This window comes from Centruroides vittatus, unplaced genomic scaffold (genome assembly GCF_030686945.1).
Source record: "Centruroides vittatus isolate TY-2023 unplaced genomic scaffold, ASM3068694v2 scaffold_861, whole genome shotgun sequence".
Lineage (NCBI taxonomy): Eukaryota > Metazoa > Arthropoda > Arachnida > Scorpiones > Buthidae > Centruroides > Centruroides vittatus.
The window spans coordinates 5334163-5355927 of NW_027122718.1; the positions used below are offsets into that span (position 1 = coordinate 5334163).

Consider the following 21765-nt stretch of genomic DNA (forward strand, 5'->3'; position numbering starts at 1 on the left):
TTGGTTACTATGCCTTGACTTTGGTCCGGCATAGTACACAGCCACCGGTGTTAACCGAGTATATCTCACTTAACCCAACATAATAATAATAATAATAATAATAATAATAAAAATGATTAACACCTTTCCTAAAATGTGTGTGTTGCCTTCCTAGTTAATTTATCACTTATTTTAATTAAAAATTAAAAATTTGATAATTAAAGACAAATCTAAAATTCTGTTCATTTATTTTTCTTTATTAAAATATTCAAACATAAGAATGTGTAACTAAAAACAAAGAACTTTCTTTTAATACAAACTACATTTTGCACATGTGTTGTTGTTTTGTTTGAACATTTTTTAAAAATAAATGCTATTTAGTATACTAAAATTATAACTGAAATTAACGAAACCAGCAATCTGCTTGGCTTTATAACAAATTTTTTTTTCTCTTTCTTTTATTGATTATTTATTTGTCCACTTCCTGATCCAACTGCTTCCTTTCTGTGCAGAGAATGTCTGAGGAATTTAGTGAGAGAGGCTGGATGAGATCTCCCGCGTTGTCTCCGGATAGAGCGGAGTCTGTCGATTCTCCCGGATCCCCGAACTGAAAATACGCGTGCCACGGTTTAGGTTAGTATCGAATATTTGTCATCGTTAAAGTATTACCGTCGATTTTTTACCTGATTCAGTCCGAACAGAGAACCGGGTTGTACTACGTCTAGACCGAGCGATGCAATGTCGTCCATTGATTGAAAGTGTTCTGGTTCTAGTGAAAGTACATCCGTTTCCATGGGAGAAATTTCTGGATTTTCTGGAGGATTATTCTAATAGAATAAAATTGAATATTTTATGACTTAAAATTTTCAAATATGTATATAGATGAATACATAGTTAATTTCATTTGTTTTAAATGAATCAAATTTTTCAATTTACCATATTATGACTCTTTCCAATTGGAAGGGATGTTAGATGAGCGTGATATAGGCATGTAACTTGATCATTGTATGGAATAATTGGCTTATTACAGTCACCTTCTTTACCATGGCAAGATTTAAATAATACTTGATGTGGATCAGACAATATATCTGTTAATCAGTTAAGTGGTTATAAGCAAAACAAACTGTATCTTAATAGTTTACTTAATAGAATAAATCCAACTTTATATTGAATTTTAAAGTAACAGGATTTTTGTTTTTAAGAATATATAATATACATAAACTTTATTTACAGTTAATATACCAAAACATAATTATTTGTCGTAAAACTTCTGATTTTATCATTTTACGATTATGTAACTAAAGACATTTCATTATAATTTGAAATTTTTTATATTGAGATGGAATGATTCTAAGTTATCTGCATTACATAATCAAGGTTTCAAATAAACATTATAATTAAGAAATTTAAATAATAATTACTATTGTTATTATACAAGTAACTTAGAATCATTGTTTCAAATACAGAAAATTTCAAATCATGATGATGATAATTATTAAGAAAGAAAACTGAGAAGGAATTTAATCTAATAAATACACATTTATGAAAATTTAGAGAAAAAATTAATTCTTAAAATAAATCCAACAACTAATTAAAGTAGCAGAATATCCCAGTTCAAACAGAATCTGAAATTAATGAATTTACCTATTTGTTTAGACCAACGGTCGGCAACCGGTGGTCTAAATAAATTTGGGTAGGTCCGTGGAGAAATTTGGACATTGTTCAACTGAAAGTTACGCGAACTATTACAAAAGAGATGCAAAATGCTTAGTTGCTTTTTTTCACTCTTTGGGGGGTTTTATTTGAATCTGAAACCAAATACGAAGTGACTGTTATCAATAAATAATGAACAATAAACAATATTGTGAGCGCGATTGTCGTCCTTCATGGACAAGTGCTAAGAATCCATAAACTTATTTCAAACATGCAGCAATGAACTTTAATTATAACAAATTAATGCAAGCCTAAACACACGAGTTTAATTTTACTATATTAATATGAAACTTTTATGATCATTATTATACTACAGACTTTGTATCGTTTAAAAAAATTCACGACAGTGGTCCGCGGGATTCCAAATTGTGGGTATGGTGGTCCGTAAGGTCAGAAAGGTTGCCGACCACTGATTTAGACCATGTAAATACAACATTATAGCTACTGTATTTAATTTCATAAATCATTGACATTAAAACCACTTTGTTCTGGCTCCATTTTCATAAGTTTTGAGAAAGCGATTCTTTCTGAGAATGATTTTTAAAAACTGTTCTATTTTGTGTAATACTAAATTCTCCATTTAATAAAGTCATCCTTTATTGCATTTTCATATCATAATGCAATAATTTTCCCTATCTTTATACAAAATTTTAATATATATAAATGTAAATTATGAAATAAATAATGCCATATCTTCCAAATTCTACTTTTCACAAATAATTTCAAACTTTATATTTCAATTCTATGGAATAAACAGAAACATACATTAGAATTTTACTGACTGATCTGAATTTATTAGCACAATAATAACTAAATATATGAATATGTGTGTACTGTACATGCCTTATGCACAGTACAGTACATGATTTATAATAAATCTTGAATTAATTAATTAATTATAATTATTTTTGTTTACAGTCCTTAAAAAATTATCACAGATTTTCAATTTTTGAATGTTTCATAAGTATAAACACAGGTGAATAAAATTAGTATAAATATTTTAAATTAATTATTTGTTTAATTAGTTGTCACCAGAGGGGAGTATCACTCATTATTAAAAATGTGGTGCCAATTTTAAACTGTTTTTGTGATTTAAAACAATGCCTTGTGGAAAAACACTAACAGAGTTAGAAATACATGAAATTTACAAAGTAAAAGGATCAGGACAATCTCTAAGACAAATTTTGGCAGGAGTGATTGGACCTGAACCTTTCTTCATTCTCTTCTGTGTCCTAAACCTCTGAAAAGTTTCAGCTGGCAATTCTTGGCTGAGATAAAACAATTTCACCAATAGTGCTTTAACCACCACCATCATCATCATAATGAAAACCGTATGTCAGTGCCAGTAACAGTAAAATTCAGAAATGAGCTGTTAATTGTACACCCTGCATTTTATAAAACTCAGATTTGCACAATTCCATTGATTTTTCTTGTGTTCAGTGCCCTCTACCGACAAAAATTTGAACTATTTTCATTTTTTTCTACCCAAAATAATCCCCCTTTGTGAGAATAACTTTTATGCAAACTGCATTCAAATATACCAATTCTTTCAACTTTTATGAATTTTTAAACTATTTACAAATTTATGAAACACCCTGTATATAATTTATAGTTAAAAAGTAATCATTTAATTGTCATTACAATTGACATAAGTTATTTATTCATTCTTCAAACCCCTGAATAATTTTTCTTTACTGGAAAGTCTAGAGAGTGAATTCCTTTTTTGAAATTAATTCTCTCAGTATTAAAAGCATGTATTAGTATTAATCAATCCATCTTTTAATTCATTTATGAAAATCAATTATCTATGGATTATGATAAAATCTGACAATGATTACTAAAGAAAATGTATCAATTTATTCAGAAGCGCCGCTAGCTGTTTGAACGCCCGTGTGCAATACCGATTGTGCCGCTCCTGTTCAACTACGACTACCCACGCTGAGCTTGCCAGAAAGGCTCTTTAGTGTTGTCTCACAAGGGTGTGAAAAAAGAAAAGAAAAACTATTTATTTTTATTGCAAAGTTATTTTTATTTACTTAAGTGTAAAACCATATAAATATTTATCTACAGAAATTGAACTCTTCTTGCCTTTATGTTTGCAAAATCTGCTATCAATTTTCTTGTATCCAAGCTGTCTAAGATTTCGTGTTCAATTGAAACTGTAGCTAAATTACTTAGTCTTTGCTGGTGCATTGTTGATCTTAAATAGTTTTTATAATTTTTAACTTTGAAAAAGACCTTTCACCAAATGCAACTGAAACCGGCAATGTAAGTAATATTCTTAGTGCTATTGCTGTGTTCGGAAATGTTGAAATTAAATCATTAGTAAAAAGATATTGTAATAGGATTTGTGGATCATTAGACTGGTTTTCTGAAAAATGCAACTTTAAAGCATTGATTTCATTAAACAAATCAATACCGTCAATGTCTGTTTCACTACTTGAATCGTCTTTAAGCTTCAGATTTAAATCTTTACAATGTTTCATTAATTCATCATTGGAGTAATTAAATAAGTTATTGCTGGAAAAGCCAAATATGTCAGTAAATGTTTTTAACTCTTCAAATCTATCCTTTAAAGAAGTTAATGTCTGATCTAGGATTCTAAAAAAAAAAAAAAAAAACTCTTACTTTGTATTTGAGTTTGGGGTCTAGTAAAACTTCATCACTATGTTCATATTGAATTTATGTTGGTTTTCTTCTTGGACGAATTGTGTTTATTGGTGGGAAATCTGTTTCTACGTTGAGTTCGTGAGCCACATTGGTAGCTTCTTCTAACACTCTTTCAAAGTGTTCATCCGTGCGATATTCTGTGAACTTATCAATCAACTTATTTAACAAATTTATGCAGATTTGAATATTTATTGTGGGGCTTTTAATGCTCCGAGCAAAATGATGCATTTTGTTTAAAATATCAAACCAAATTACAACCGAGCAAATAAATCTATAATTTTGAATGTTCAAAGCAAGCTCTGCAAGATGTAATACAATTCCGTTCCGACAAATTATCAGATATTTCCAGCAAAGCATCAAATATTTTTTCGAGATGATACCGTAATGGTTTGACTGCATCGATTCTGCTATACCATCGCGTGGCACTTAAAGCTTTTCATTTGAAATCTGGTAAATGTTTGCCAATTATCTACCACCTTTTTGTAGACAATGAAAAGAAAACGTAAATTTCTTAAATTATATTTAAAAAAAAAAAAAAATCACAGTTTCGTCCATAATATTTGCTGCATCATTGACTACTAAATTGAGACTATGAGCTGAGCATGATATGTAAAATGCTCGATTATTGATTTCCAAAATGTTTTTTGCAATCCATTGAGTTTTCCACGCATATTAGAACTATTATCATAACATTGACCATGTAAGTTTTGAATGTTGAGATTTAATTGTGAAAATAAATCCAAAACCAAATTTAATAAACCTTCACCTGTGGAGCTGGTGATCGGAAAGAAATCAACGAAATTTTTGCACATTGCAACATTTTTAGTTTCATTGTTTAAAAGAAGATGCCCGAGTACAACTGTAATTTCTGTGTGACTTACATCTGGTGTGCAATCTAACATGATGGAGAAATATTTTGATTCTCTGACTTTGTCCAGTATATAATTTTTTATGGTTGTGCCGAGTAAATCAATGATTTCATTCTGAATTTGATCTCCTAAATAGCGAGTCATACGACTTGAATCAGATTTTGAGGATTGAATTCTGTGAATATGTTCCCGCATGACTGAATCAAAGGATGCTATCATTTTGATTGCTTTTAGAAAATTACCATTATCATGCTCATATAATGTTTTTGACGAGCCCCGAAAAGCCAGATACTGATGAGATAAAAACTTGATAATGGGTTTGATTCTTTCTAATACATCATACCATTGTTTTTTTCTAATTCTAATAGTCTCAGTTGCATTTGATTTACAGTAGTTTTATTTTTTAACATATTATTCAATTGTACCCACCATTTCACATTTTTACTGTGGAAAATGCTCGTTTCATGTCTTTTCAATGTTAATGATAAATGCTGCCAATCAGAAAAACCATTCAAATCAGACAAACTACTTACAGTTTTACCAAACATTTTACAACAAAAACAATAGACTGAATCTTTTGAAATAGAGTAAACAAGCCATTCTTTGTTAATTTTTTCTCCATTAGGAAGATTTCTAGAATAATAATTGTCTGCAAATTTTCTTCCAGCATCATTAGCAGGAAAATTGTAGTTAAACACCTGTACAGGACCATGACTAACCAAAATATTAACAAGATCATTAGTCATAATGGCAGGCAACAAACCGGGATCATTACCACAATCTAGACTGCTACATATTAATGACACTGATAAATTGCTTACAGTTTCTTCAGTAGTTCCTTCTCTTAGTTTTACTGGAGTCTCCTTCTGAAGGACTACAACACACAAATTTTTCTTCAGATACCTCCATAGCTTCTGGATTTAATGCTGTGCTTGTCGAAGCTACGTAAATATTTTCTCGACATTCCGTTTCCTTATTTTCTGGCTTGCTTAAAAATTTCATTATAGAATTTGCCAGTTTTTCTTTCTGTACCTCCTTTTCTCATTTTTGCTGTCAAAATTGCACTCCTGAAAGTTTTTCCTTTTCTGCAGTTCATGAAATTTTTCATAAACTGTATTTTAAAAAATTTTTAATACAATAATATGCAAACATAACCAATTTAAAAGGAGAACTATCAGGAATAAGTAGGCTTTTCTAGTTTACGAGTAATGATCGACAAACTTAACCATGTAGTTGAGTCCGTAAAAAGTTCATAGAAATTCCATATAAATAAACTGCAAAATTAACTTTGTATTTTTAAAATACATCAAGTTTTGATTCAGATGTCTTGTAAAAATTTTGTATAGTCTGTACTGACTACAGAACCCTACCGTGTGTGTGATCAGATTGATAGTGGAACGTTATATTTGCTCTGTCTGTGACTTTTGATATTATTAAACTATTCATTTTTGCACCAGAGATTAGTTACATGCATTTAGAGCTTAGTTTAAAAAGTTAGAAAATTTAGACCGATGCTTTAGGTATAGTTTAGGTAGGTATTTGCAAAAACCGCATGAAAAAGCACGATTATAAAATTAAAGTTATTGTGATAAGCCGATAAATAAACATAGGTATTTACCATAATTACGATTTTTTTGCACTTTTATTTAGCACTGACAGATGATACATTGAATTATAAGGTTAATGTTACCTATGGTGCCAAAATGGTGGCGTTTCCGGTAATCTCGATTCAGGGCATTCAGTGAAGACGTTGACAGAGGGAGCTCTCTAATAACATGTGACAAAATATGCAAATTGAGAAGGAAGCTCTGTGGGGATTCCCTAATTTTGCCAGTCCTGTCAACTTCTGTCATAGAGCACGACTATGGGTACTTGGCTTTTGGGCGCCGCCGGATGGTTCAACTTGCTGACAGACGTTTCGCATGGCATCTTAGTTCAGATAATTGCCAATAGATGGCACTGTTAACACTATAATATAAACAAGAAAATGGTAATTCTGTGCTGGTCAATTTTTTCTCCATGCAAAGACATTTCTTATGCTATAAATGGGATGGGTATTACGACAATGACTTTCAATATTACATGATCGATCACTCAATTTACGGCCCATGGACGTGCATGCCTTGCATGTCCGTTTATGGTGGGCCTGAATTTATTTATGTTACACCAGATTATAAAACATAAGAACCCAAAAATAAAATTTTAAAATTTTATCTTGAAAAACAAAATGTCTAATTATACATTTATTTCTTTGACATTTACTAGTCGTCTGAATGAATACAATTTTTTTTTAATTAAAGATTTACTGACAATTTTTGGACCCTTTCAATATAATTTGTAGAATTTAAATAAGAATATAAAGATATAATTTTCAACTTTATATTTAATTTACCAGTAGTATTTGCAACAAATATATTAAATTAAATTAAAAATTAATCTAATTTTCATATTATAATTTGAAATAAAGTTATTGTTATACAATTTGAAAATCTGATATGTCTTAAAAAATTTATGATATAGTAAAGGATACGTTTTTTACAGTATTTACTGAGAGGAATAGTTCTAAAACCACACTGGTGACCATCCTCTTGAAAGACACATTTGGGATAAGAAGGTGGTATGTAATTACTTCCTTCTGATATAGCTTTCCTTCTCTCTTTATATTGAGCTTTCAAAATGGCTTCTTTGCCATATATTTGATGATATCTCTGTAAAGCTTTCAGTTTCTGATAAGTAACATCATTATTTTGGTTCTGTATTGGTCCTAATATTGTAAAAAATAATTTATTAAATTAAAAACATAACAGATTCATAAGATACTCTAACTATTTGGCTGATTTTAAAGAAAACTGGCTAAATGAAAGTCAAGAGTTTAACATAGACATTTTAATCAATCACATTTTCAATCCAGCAGATATAATTACAATAGGAATGCCTTTAGCTATACATAAATCAAATTTCAGTTATATTGTTAATTTTTATTTAATTATGGAAGTTATGCTGAAATAATTATAACTGTTGATTGAAAATATGAATAATTAAGAATCCAATCCAGTTAAATTAGTGAAATATTAATATGAACTTTTTCACCTAAGCATATTCATATAATATAGTGCAATTGTGATCTGTACACGAGTTGCATTTCTGGACCGTTCATATAAATAAAAGTTTATATAAATTAAACAAATTATTCACACAAATATATGAAAATTTTGAAGTTTGTGTTTGTTAACGCATAAGTAGTCATTAATGTATAGTATAATAGTTTTTTGGGGTTACTCTGAATTTTAAAAATTATTATAAAATAATATTAAAGCCTTTTTGATCATTTCTCACTTACAGAATCAGCTGTTTGAAAAAAATAATTGATAAGCAGATAAAGGTTGGCATGTCACTTATTTATTAATATTATTATAATAGATATTAGAAAATATTCAAATTTTATACTCTATATACTAATGGGCTGCTAAGATATTAAAATTTATCTTGTCATTAATTCCTTGATTTTATGAGGAAATTGTTAATAATATTAATAATAAACATGAAAAGGATTAAAAGTATAGTTTATATCACTAAATTTTAATCTAGTAATATAAACTATAAAAAAGTCCAATTTCAGGAAAGACAAATCTGAACAATATCTAAAGAATTTTAAACACAAACAGTAATAAATAAATAATTTTAACATTTATTTTGCTTTCAAAACTGTTCAAATCTCCAAAGAGATATATTTAGTACTTTAAAAATTTCAATAACTATTTACAGAGGATAAAAATAATTAGTACTACTTCAAAGGTTGCATTTAAAATGCAAATTATTTAAAGATCAGCATTAGGGTTTCTCAAATGGGATCCCAGTTGTTTTTTTAACCCGGGAAATCCTGCGAATTTCTTAAACGTTCGCTTTTTTCTTATTTTATGCTAAGGTTGTGGAAATTTTGCCAATAGAAAGTATAATGAACTCAAAACTGTCAGAATGCATTTGTATTTATTAATTTTAAACCTACTTAGTTTTTCTTAATTTTTCCTCATGTCACAAATGGTCAATAATCAATATGAAGCTTATTTGTGGCAGGACTCTGAAAATTCTTTACTTGTCGGAACCTGTAATATCTGGAATAATTGTGCTTATGCTGTCTTAATTTTTAACCATCCCCAGTAGCTTCAATAACTGCGTAGCTGTAATGTCAAGTTGTGCAAATTGGGCAAGGATACAAACAAGTACGAAGTCTGGAAGTATGAAGTTTTTCCTCACAAACCTAATTATTAAAGCCAAACGAATTGCGAATTATCGGGCTATAAGCTCGATGCCGCTATTAAAGCAGCCGAGGCAGACAAATCAAGAATACTAGAGAGCAAAAGAAGTACTACAATCTCTAAAACGGACTAGAAATCTTCCAGGCTACGGGTGAAAAAAACACATAACATCTGTTTTTCTCTTAAATGCATTAAACACGATTCCACTCATATCAATTGAATCAGAAAGAACATTCTCGATAGCAGGACTTTTCATTACTGAAATAAGAATCAGATTGAGTGATGGGAATCAGATTGAGGAGTATTGACCATCTTCACTTTTTAAAATCTTATTATAAAAATTTACAATAATATTTTGTGTTATGTTTTATTTAAAAAATGAAAATTACCTTTTAAGTTAGAAGTTTGATCCAAGTTCTTTTTTTTTTTTAAATTTTCAACTCAATTCAAAGCATTTTTTTTTGTTGTTGTATACAGTTTCCAGCAAACTTTAATAAATATTTTCTATTTGTGAAAATTTCTATGTAATTCAAAGGTAATTTTTAATATATATCTACACTGCATTATTAATATGATTTTGGAGGTTGCATATTAAATTAATTTAAAAGATGAAAAATAATTATATCATTTGATTTCATGATATTTTGTATATCTTAAAAATAATTAATTCTATCCAGGGATTTCCCGGGATCCCGGGAAACAGTTCACTTTTATCCCGGAATCCAGGGACAAGCAAAAGACCAGGGAATGAGAAACCCTAATCAGCATTTTACCTAAAATTCTATACTAAAAGGTCACTTTATTCTGCAAGTTGCTTTCTATTAGCTGAACATGCAGATTAATGTGTGTATGAGAAGTTGAATTAGTGACAGGGACTGAACATGTTCAGTAAGGGGAGCAATAGAGAGCAACTTGGATACATACAACATATAGATGATTATTTTTTTTATACAAGTAAATGCAATGTACAAAGCTTGTAATTCTAGCAATATATTTTTAGAAAAATAAACAAATGTTAATACAGTCTGTTGTATATAAGTTTGCACCTAATCTAAAGAAAAGCACTTGTCATTTTGCCCTTCTGATTAATTTAGTTTAAATATCAGCCAAACATAGGCCAAAGTGTGATTATTTACCTGAAAACCTATAAATCTATAAATTTTCTTTAGGGCTAAATACAACTGCTTTTGAAGCAATATTACATTAATACAAATTAAATCCTACCTTTTTTTCATCAATTGCATTACAGTAATCCCTCAATTAATACAGTAAATGCATCACACAAAAGGCATATTAAGTGATATTATGTCAACTGAATAACAGAATCAATACATATTAATATAATTAATTCCAAGATTTTCAAAATATTTACTAAATTTTTTACCAACATATGAGTGAATTGGATTACCAGCAGTAACACAAATGACTTATTTCATAATTCAAGTTGCCAGATATCTGAGTAACTTCATATCCAATGCTTTTCATTTAGTGATATTAATATAGTAGAGCATTAATTGTTTGAAATAATCAGGGCAGGACAATTTTGGATAACTGATCACACTTTCTAGGGAAAGATTAAAAAGATAAACTAGAAATATTAATTTTTCTTTTATTATTGTACTAGAATTAAAAAAAATTTAAGGCATAGAAATGTAATGCATTAGAAGTCTGTGACTTATCCTGTTTTCCTATTTTTACTGTAATAAATATAACCTAATATTAGTGTTGATAATGAGATAGCCGGCTTACAGAAGAATCACAGCCAAACTGGTCATGGTAATGAATTTTTTCTACAACTAAACAATTTCCCATACAGTCAGTTTAGAAAAATTTGGCTTTATATTTCTTGTTGAAGGCTGTTGCTCTACATGTTGAATTGCTAGTTCTTCAAAATCATTAGTTCTTATTGAGCAAATATGGCAAACATTGAATGAAGGGGTATTTGGTGCTTGGAGTACTATACATTCAGTCTTTGTGCTAATCACCCTTTTCATTTAGCTTCCCCATAAATAAGATGCATATCTGCAAGCTCCTGAGATGCGAATTTCTCCATAATGTCTGATAAACATTAACTCTGTCAACATACTGGTTCCACACCTTTTCACAAGTGGACAGTAATGTGTTGAGGAAATGCAAATTAGAATTCCAGCAATTTTAAAGAGAGGATTTAGTGTAAAAATACAATTTTTATTATGAAATGTATATTTTCTTCCTTCTTAATTAATCTATTAAAAGCATTGCACTCAGTGTTTTTTCAAATATGCATGTATATGCATTAAAACTTCAAATTACTCATCAAAATCCAGTTAATGCATAAATAATATATATGTAACTAAAATTTTTAATATACTGTATTTTCCGGCATATAAGACGACCCCCGACTTTCGAGAAGATTTTCCTGGGTTAAAAAGTCATCTTATACGCCGGAAAATACGGTATATATAAACCCGAATGTATGTCTCTCAAAATGGATCTAATAGATGACTTTCACAAAGACTCAAATAATGCATTTTAAGATTACTAAGTTTGTACTTCTGCTTAATTATTAATTAAAATTGTGCATTGCAGTAAAAGTAGAAAAATATTAATAAATTATTACAGAGGAATATTAACAAATTAATTCAACTCAAAACATCTAATTTAAAAATGCTCTTTTATAAACATCATTTGTTATCCCATTATATGTTTCATTATTTTTGAACTGTTTCCATCAAATAGATCATTTTATAATCTTCTGTTTTATTGCAGTTGTGATTTTGTTTCACATCTTATGTCCATGTTATTTATATTAAGTTTTAACTAATTTATTAATTAAAACTTAAATAATAATATAATTAATTAACTGTTTTTATTTATGTTAAAAAAAATAGCAACTTTAATATATTCCTTGTCAAAATTAGGGATACTATAGTTCAACTCAACTTCTATTTAACAGAACATTCAAAACTATTCACAGATTTAACCTTTGTACTTATTAATAACATTTTTTGTGCATCATCTAAACTATTTAAATTGTTTTATTATTATATTTACATTTCGACTTCATTTTCACTATTTCAATGCAGACAAAATGAATTATAGTGAAAAATCCCTTAAATTAATCCACCCATAATTTTTTTTTTCAATAAAACTTGATGATGAGTTTATAAAATCATTGTTTTTCTAAATTATATATAAATATGATAAAACAATTTCATTAATTGACTGATTGATAATTATTTATATTAATATTGTATTTTTTTGCTGTGAAATGAAACCAAACCCATGATGATGTCATTAACACGTGAGATATTCAATTCATTTTTAAAACTTTAGACTGTAGAAATCATTTTATGCAAATTAAAATATCATTCACACGAGATTTAAAATATTAATTAAAGAACTATCAACAAAGAAGAAATTAAACAAATTAAGTAATAAAACAAAACTTTGAGTAAACTTTTTGAAGACTTAATTGGACAAATGAAACCAAAATTCAGCATCTTATTGAATAGCTTGACCATTTTATTGATTTATACTAACTTTCTTTTGTTTCTCGAAATAGAAGGAAGAAAAATATACAATTTAGAAACAAAGCGACTTGTAGTTAAATTTATTTGAAAAAAATGTTTTATTTAATTTTCAATTATATGCTATTCAGATCAGTTTTTTCCATTTTGTTCAAAATACAGATATCTTACTACATTTTCTAGTTTTTACAAATGCATTTAATTTTGTTCAAATGTAGTTCTTGTAGTAAAATGAAAGCATTAATGAGCATTAAATTAATTTTTTAATTTTAATATATTACACCCCAATTCTAGAAAACACTCCTTAAATAGGTATAAAAGCTGCTTTAGTTTTTTTTGTAGTATTTTCTTCTTGTAAACATTGATTGCACTTAAAGGTATTCCTTTTAGATTTGACTTATATTCTTTATTTATTAAAGTATTTGCATGATTGTCATCTTTTTATTGTTAATTGCATTTTTTAATTTGACATGTAATTAAAAGTGGGTTATCAAAAAAGAAATAACAGCTAATATTCTCTTTTATGATTCCAGGTTTCACTTTTCTAAGATGCATCTGTCTATATTTACAAAACTGTTACACTACAAAACAAGGCACACGACAATGATGGCAGGCTTTCCAACATTACATGCCTGCCATGCAGAGCAGTAGAGAAACTCTAGGAGCCTGTATCTTGTAAGGGGACTGTAGCAACCACCTCTTCAAAGAACCAAAATTGCTTGTATTGACTCCCTCTACCACCTATTTCATTTTGATGGTCTAATTTCTTAACACCCTTATAGTAAACATAACTAATAAGACATTAATGACAAGATAATACAGTAAAATTTTATTATAAACATTTGATTATTTAGCATGTTAAATAATAATAAATTTACCTAATGTTTCCTTTTCTGATTTTACTGTACGAACATATAATCGACGTTTTTCTCTCAATATGTGTTGAAGTCTTTTAAACTGATCAATATATAGCGACTGCAATTTAATTAACTTATCTCTTGTAATCATTGCTACTTCTTCAGCAGTGTAAACCCCAGCATGCCTGATGTAATAATAAAAAATAAATAAAAAATGAAGCAAATTCATAAATTTATACTTGATTAAATAGTATAATCAATCATACTTTAAAGGATCATCCTGTTCGCTATCAATGCTTTCATTATCACTATCGATGGATTTTCGCCAAGTTTGATCAACTACAGTAGTTTCTCTTTCATTATCACTATCTATGTCTCTATCTGAAAAAGAAAAAAATTTATTTTATTATGGAAATAATTAGCCTTAGATTTTATCATCATTTCCTCGAAACAGTCAATTAAAAAATAAAACAAACATGTGTATTATTTGAAATTTAATAAGATGAATCACAAAGTACATTTTACAAAAAGAGATCATGATTTGGTCATCACAGATTTTAGTAATATTGTTTGTGTATGAACCTTTATTGAGTAAAGCAGCGAAGCGGGTACTTTTTTTGACCAGGACCACTTTGATTTCATTGTTGTTAGCAGGAACTATAAGGTTTAAGAAACATAAACTGTGTCAATCTAAAAATAAACTTTAAATCAAAACTTTTAATGTAAGTAATCATTAAACTCAAGAGTAACATGCTCTAACAGTACTATTACAATAGAAAACATAACATTTTTAGTAAAAATTAAATTCAGTTCGTATCAATGTGAGAATAGTAATTTAAAATGAATAAAAGTTTTAAATCTTTCGCAAACCACTGGTTGGGAACCGCTGGAGTAAAGGGACAAAGTGTACTTCTCAAATATTTTCAAGAAAATCAAAGTTTGTTTATTTATTTTTACATGTAAATAGAAAAGTCCCAAAGAACAGTTGATATCTACCCCCAAAATTAACAAATATATATAAAAACAAAGACAACAATTACATAAAATTAAAAATAGCCTATCATAGTAAATAAAGCCATTATAAAATTTAAAATAAATAAGTAAGCGATTGAAATATTTGATACGCTCAAAAAACAAAGTAAAACCTAATCTAATCCTTGTGAATGAAGCTAGGATTCTGAGTATATGGTAAGTTGCATAATTTATTAATTAAAAGATAAGTAAATTTTATCAAGACTGCTAACAATTTTTCCAAAAAGGAAGGTGCAACCACAGACCAAATGGATAATCCATAATCAATGCAAAACTGAAAATTACTAGAGAAAATAGCTCAATGCACTTTTAGACGAGACAGGTTTACAAAATTGCCGTAATATTCTACATCTAATAGCCAGATGTTTAACTACTTTATAAATGTGATTTTTAAAAGCAAGTTTAGTATCAAAGATTAATCCCAGATCATTGAACAACATAACATAATTAATAGAAGTGGAATCAATGTAAAAAGTATGTAAAGGAAGATTGCAAATTAAGGCAAAACACATTACTACAGTATTTTGTATATTAATCCTGAGATTAGCAGATTCAAATAGATTTTTAGTTAAACAACTTGTTGCTGGATTTTTTAAACTGTAATTTATTGTTATCAGTATTAATTAATAGTAATTCATCTCACATTTATTGTGATACCACCTTTTACAACAGTGAACAATAATTAAGAAATGCCAACAATTTAAACTATGGTCAAACCTCAGTTTTTAAACTTAATTCATTCCTAGAAGTTGTTAGAAAACTGATTTGTTCTAAAATCAAAACAAATTTTCCCATAAGAAACAATATAAAATGGATTAATCCATTCCTGACCCCCAAAACAAAGCCTTTTCCCCTCTTTTTAAAGTGTATTTCATACATAAAAATGCCTACAAATGCAATATATTATCATCTACATCTATATTCTATGTATATATGTACATATATTAAAAGAAAATTGTTCAGTCACTACCAACTAAAACTGAAACCAACACTTTACAGAGAACTGCTGAAAATAGAGACTCAACTCTGACTGTCTGGATGAAATATAACCAAATCAATCAAGACAGACAACAAATACTTTATCCACACTTTCTGAAATATTGCATTTCAACTGATTTAATTTTAAATTTTAGTTTCAGTTTTGGTGTAAAGATCAGGGTTTTAATTGACTGAATACCTTGTATTAATAAAAATTATTATTATTATTATATTAATAAACTTTTGTTATTTAATTTAACTTAAACATATTTAAGCACAAATTTTTGGATGGTATTGATATTATGTGAATGTCAATTAGTGCAGATTTTATTAATAAATTTAATTTAGATTCAACTGTGGTGTGTACCAAAACATGGAAATAGCATCTTTTTCCGGCATGCGCAGCAAAATCTAATTTAAATAGCAATGTCATCGTGTCATCGATGATTTGTGTCGTGACATCTATGATGAAAAGCAATCTTGGCACTACTAACTTCTGAACAAATTACATGTATTTAAAATATGTGATTTTAAAATAATGTGATAGATAAATCAGTATATATTGTTCAAAATACATACATGATTCAAAATTACATGCACAGCATGTAGTTCTTTGGCTATCAATGACTGTTTATATAACTCCTATCGTTTGGCTGATATTTACCATTTGAAAATTTCTTGCATTGAACATCTTGAAAACTAATTAAATTCTTCAACTATTCTCTTTAAATAATGGTTTAAGACAATATTCATATGACCACTGATGAACTGACACAAAATTTTCCTCAACCAATTTTTATTCATAATTCATAGAGAAATTTCTATTTACAAAAGCATTTAAACATACTATTGAAATTACACTAAAATATGTATGTTTTTAGTTTGTTTGAATTGGCTTTCTACTCATTCTTTTCCCTTCTTCCCAACTTATATCTTGCTTTCTTCATCATCATCATCATCACCAAATGTTTTCAAGTGTCTTCCAATTCAAAAAAATATTTGGTATTTCCACAACACATCTGAAGCACTCTCATGAGATAGATTGGAAAATACAACTCTAATCTATACAACTGATTGGTAATGATATTTTATTACAGACAAAGATCTTTGTGAAGACTGGGAGGCTGATCTTGGTTCGGCTGCTCAATTTGTTCACTGTAGTTAACTAGGCCTAACTTTATCAAGTCATTATGCTTGGCAAACAAAGGGCAGGCCAATATATTTATTGGACTGGGTTTAAAGGTCCTACAAACTTCTATAGTCACAAAGTGAAGAGTGACAGCAGTAATAGGATCCCGAGACATTAATGTTTTGATTCAACATCATCAGTATTGGTTTGTCCACCAGTCAGGAGTTCAGATAAAAGGGAAAGCAGCAAAGAAATGGGGCAATGTGTGATATCTTGGTCAGTCAGGTTGACAAGTCGAATCAGAAATTCACCTTAGTCATTTCAGTGATGAAAGACCTCTGAGAAAGTGAGAACAGTCAACAACTTGAGTCAGGGACAGAACTAACATGGATCGTATCATAAAATCAAGAAGTCAGATGTTTCAAAGTGTACCTAACAACTGTATGTAAACTGTTAATAAAGTGTAAATATTTTCTTCAAGATGTAGAAGTATGTTTTCTCACAAAAATGACAGGAAGCAAACTTGACCAAAAGAGCCATATCACAAACACCAGACTATATATACCACAAGCATATTTTGAGTATTATATGATATTTATAAATGAGGCCTTCAAAATTTGAGACTTCTCAGTAAAATATATTAAAATGCAATGTTCTACATGAAACAAAAAATTAAATTTACTTCATTAAATTGTGATAACCTAACTAGTTCTTTAACAATTTTTTTTCTTCCCTGGGACACACGGCAACTCCCACTTGCCACGTGTTAATACAGATAGTTCCCACCTTTATGAGTTAATCGGTTCCCAGAAGTTACTTGTAAAGCAGAAACTAATTTTTCATACAAATAAATACATAAAGAATAATCCTGCATATAGGATTTTCGATAGGAAAATGTTGAAAAACAATAAAAATATAAATATATTTTTAACATCTTTTCTTTTCAAAGAAAAAATAAACAACATTACTATTTTAAATATATTTTTTTTTGTCTAAATGCTCATTCTTTTCCATAGGCTGACTAGATGCAGTAGAGGTGCTAAACCTCTGTTGAGAAAATTCTCAAAATCATGCATTTTTAATTGGGCTTTTTATAAGTTTGCAATTTGAAAAACTTGCAGACCTATGAATTCCCACTGTTGTCTGCCTGTCTTTCCTTAATCTTGAGGATGGAATTAGACAGATGAAACCTGAGACCAGATATGGAAACCTTAGGGGCAGGAGGCCCAAGTGACTATAAATGAAGTTCTGGTGCAAACTGGAAGTCACGTTGTTTCAATTCAAAAGTTTTCTCCTGAAAGCAGTTAATAGATGATCAGCACAACTATTGTTAAAGGAAAAGTATGATATACAGGGGCGTGATACTACTAATTTGAGACGGAGAGCATATATTTTAAATGAAATAAATTAAAAATTGCAACCTGACACTGTGACAATCTCAATAAATATTCTTGTACTATTTTGAAACAAAGAAAAATATTTAAAAACAGTAACCTTAGAGAATATTTGATGCAAAAATCTTTTATGAAGCTCGGAGCACTATTACTGTTTATAATTTTGTACTTGTTTTCTAAAGTTATTCATTTATGTTGCTTTTTGTTCTTACACAGGCTAAAGATGAACAACAATAAGTATCTGCTCTTAACAATGACTTATTAAGAAATCAGTCATTCACTAACTCATGCCTATAGCAATGTTTCATTAATACCATCTCTTCTAATGTAGTAATCAGTCAAATCATAAAATTGGGAACTACCTGTAGTTGTGGAAATGAAGATGAGATGGAGATCTGTGTAGATTAATTGACAATGCATCCACACAGCAAGCAGGAATTACAGGTGTACAGGAACACCAGATCTCAAAATTGGAAAAAAATCACCATCAGCCAACTACAAAGAGCCATACTTCCCGGGTTCACACATATTCAATGCCAATATATTACTGCATCTTAGATTCTTGGGAGGAATCCAATGCGTAAAAAGGCCAACACCAGCAATACAACCAATTGGTGGCTAAGAAAAATATAACTAGGACATTGTATGATTTTGTTGTATTGTGATAGAATAGAGACAGAACGAAAGAAGTGATCCCTGTACCTGACAGTTATGGACAGGCATACCTTGCACTTGAAGATACAAAAGAGGATCCTTGTACCTATATGTAACAAGAGTATTTGGCACCAGAGGTAAGGTGACCAGATTTTAACATTGATGAAGCGGGACAAAATTGACAGGGGAGAGTGGTTGTCTTGTTGAAAAAAAATTGTTCTAGAGCAACAAAATTTTATCATCAAAGAACCCAAAAATTGTATTGTATTACATTTTTTAAATTTCAACATATGCAAAATTTACAAATATAATAAATATATATACTATTATAAATCTTTAAAAACTCTTTCTTCTTTCGCATATTTCTCAGTCCAGTGAATTTTTTTTAGTAGATTGCTGTTGTTGTTTAAAATGTCACGAAATTTTTCGCAAGAACGTGTTAAATTATATTTCACACATAATATGGCTTTCAAAGTCTCAACATTTAATTGTGATTTATCAGATGCCCACACTTTATTTATAGTAGAAAAAAAATGCATTCAGTCGTGGCATTAGTTCCTAATAAGGACAGTGCATATTCCACAATTTTTAATGCATTATTGTATGGAACATAGTTTGTTTCAAAATGATAAAATATTTCTAACCATTTGTTCTGTGTTGAGATTTTTGCTGATGTCCAAGATTTAGCCTTTTCCTTATCAATATAATTTTTTAAAATAATGATTACTCAATAAAAAGATCATTTTCGGAAATATTACAATCTGGAAAATGTTGACTAATGCGATTGAATGATTTTTGCACATCTTCCCAATTAAGTTCTTGTTTTAATATAACCCAATGAAAATGTTCAATATTATTGTAATGTATCACTCTTCTAAATAACCTAAGCAGTTAATATAGAAGTTTTTGACATGATTCATGAAATCTGTGCGATTTATTGCAACTTGTTCTTCTAACTGATTTATATTAACTATTATGAATGGTTAATGGAAGAAAATTATTTTCTAACTGCTCTTGACATTGAAATTTTAAATTTTTAATTTCATTTGCTATTTTGATTACCGAAATTTTGTCACCTTCAATAAATTTTACAGCATTTTGAAAAAGAGCTGCTTGATTGTGTACAAACTCTAGCCAAATTTTTAAAGATTCTCTTTCAAAAAACTCTTCTAAAATTCTAGGAGATTTATCCTGAGATAGAAAGTAGGATTTCAAAGGATCATATATTTTCAAAATTTGTTCGACAGGCTGGCAAAAGAACTAACCACTGCTCTAGCCATCTATGCCTCAGACCCAGGCATAGAACCAATGTTCAATCAAGCGAAGGTGATCCACACTATGCAACACATACACCATCTTAGATGGCTAGAGGCTATTTACATCTGCATGGCTACACTCAAAGATGGTAATTGCATTAACCATAAGGACGAAATCACTCTGTCAACAGCCTGGCAGGTGCTCATACACAAGAACTTACGATAATCTACAGCAGATAAAGGGGTGCATGCCTGAATGACGTTATTGATATCCACGTGATAGAGTTCTGACTGGTGTTCCAATTGAATTTAATTTGAATCGCATTCGTTCAGAAATTATTAGTTACCTGAGGAAGAACCCGAGAGTTCGAAAACGTTCCTAATGGTCTGTTTATTATAAGACTCACACCGGTAACAGACTGAGTGGTATGTTTGTTTTTACCTTACTCCGGTGTAGTATCACTGCTGTTGTATGCTAGATTTTCTTTCATTATAAAACAATTAAAATAAAAATCGTCATATTTATGAATACACCTTGTACATCTTTTTAACCTGAAAATAATATAATGACATAATGAACTCATCAATACAAATATCAACATCAATAAACTCATCAAAATCTGTTTTAAATAATATAAACTTTTAATTATATGAATTTTTTATCTTGAAAGAAGAATATATAATGTAAAAACTCACTACCTTTATATTTACTCAGCTGATTTTCCAGAAAAATGAATGTTTTCAGTCTACTTCTGACCTTAAATTTATCTTTGTATACTAGTACATTTATCAATTAACAGGACTTATTATACTGGAAATTATGGATGCAGATATTTAGTCTGTAAGACTAAATATCTGCATCCATAATTTCCAATATACAAAGATAAATTTAAGCTATGTATACAAAGATAAATTTAAGCTATGATAAAGTACTTCTAAGACCTGCTTCAGGTGAAAAGGAAAGGAGGAAATTAAACCTGATTTACGATGTGCTACATTAATTAGAACAATGGCAAACATGGACTAACTCAAAGTACTAGAGGCACTTGAGATTTTTAAAGCAGAGAAGCAGGAACAATGTATAAACTTTAAAGGAGGAGAGGTGCATTTCACAAGCATGGCAAGTTCTCTTTGATGCGTAATTACGAAAAACAGTTTTAGGATCTTTACACTTAGATGCATCCTATTGGTTGATTCTGAAAGATCTAAATTTGAATTTATGTGAGCTCTTCTGCATCAGACATATTAGAATATCAAAACTTTAGAAGTTCGATCTGTTTGAAATTTTTCACCTGAAGCAGGTCTTAGAAGTAGACCGAAAACATTCATTTATCTGGAAAAATCAGCTGGATGAATATCAAGGTAGTGAGTTTTTACATTATAGTATAGCCCAGTTTCTGGAGAAGTTTTATTTTAGAAAAATATATAATTCTGAACATTAAAAATGGTAAAATATTGACTTGTTATTG

At 29.2% G+C, this 21765-nt stretch overlaps 1 protein-coding gene across 1 annotated transcript in view; it reads right to left on the reverse strand.

The window, feature by feature from the left end:
• Positions 1 to 215: 215 nt before the first annotated feature.
• The window catches only part of LOC136990213 (KAT8 regulatory NSL complex subunit 2-like), a 30661-nt gene continuing 9111 nt past the window's right edge, over positions 216 to 21765 (reverse strand). Inside the window, exons 4-9 of the mRNA XM_067288592.1 lie at positions 14120 to 14234; positions 13875 to 14038; positions 7762 to 7995; positions 916 to 1067; positions 663 to 806; positions 216 to 586 (exon numbers count right to left, since the gene is read on the reverse strand). Coding sequence (XP_067144693.1) covers positions 449 to 586; positions 663 to 806; positions 916 to 1067; positions 7762 to 7995; positions 13875 to 14038; positions 14120 to 14234 — 947 coding nt within the window. The 3' untranslated portion in view covers positions 216 to 448. The remainder of the gene's footprint in view (positions 587 to 662; positions 807 to 915; positions 1068 to 7761; positions 7996 to 13874; positions 14039 to 14119; positions 14235 to 21765) is intronic.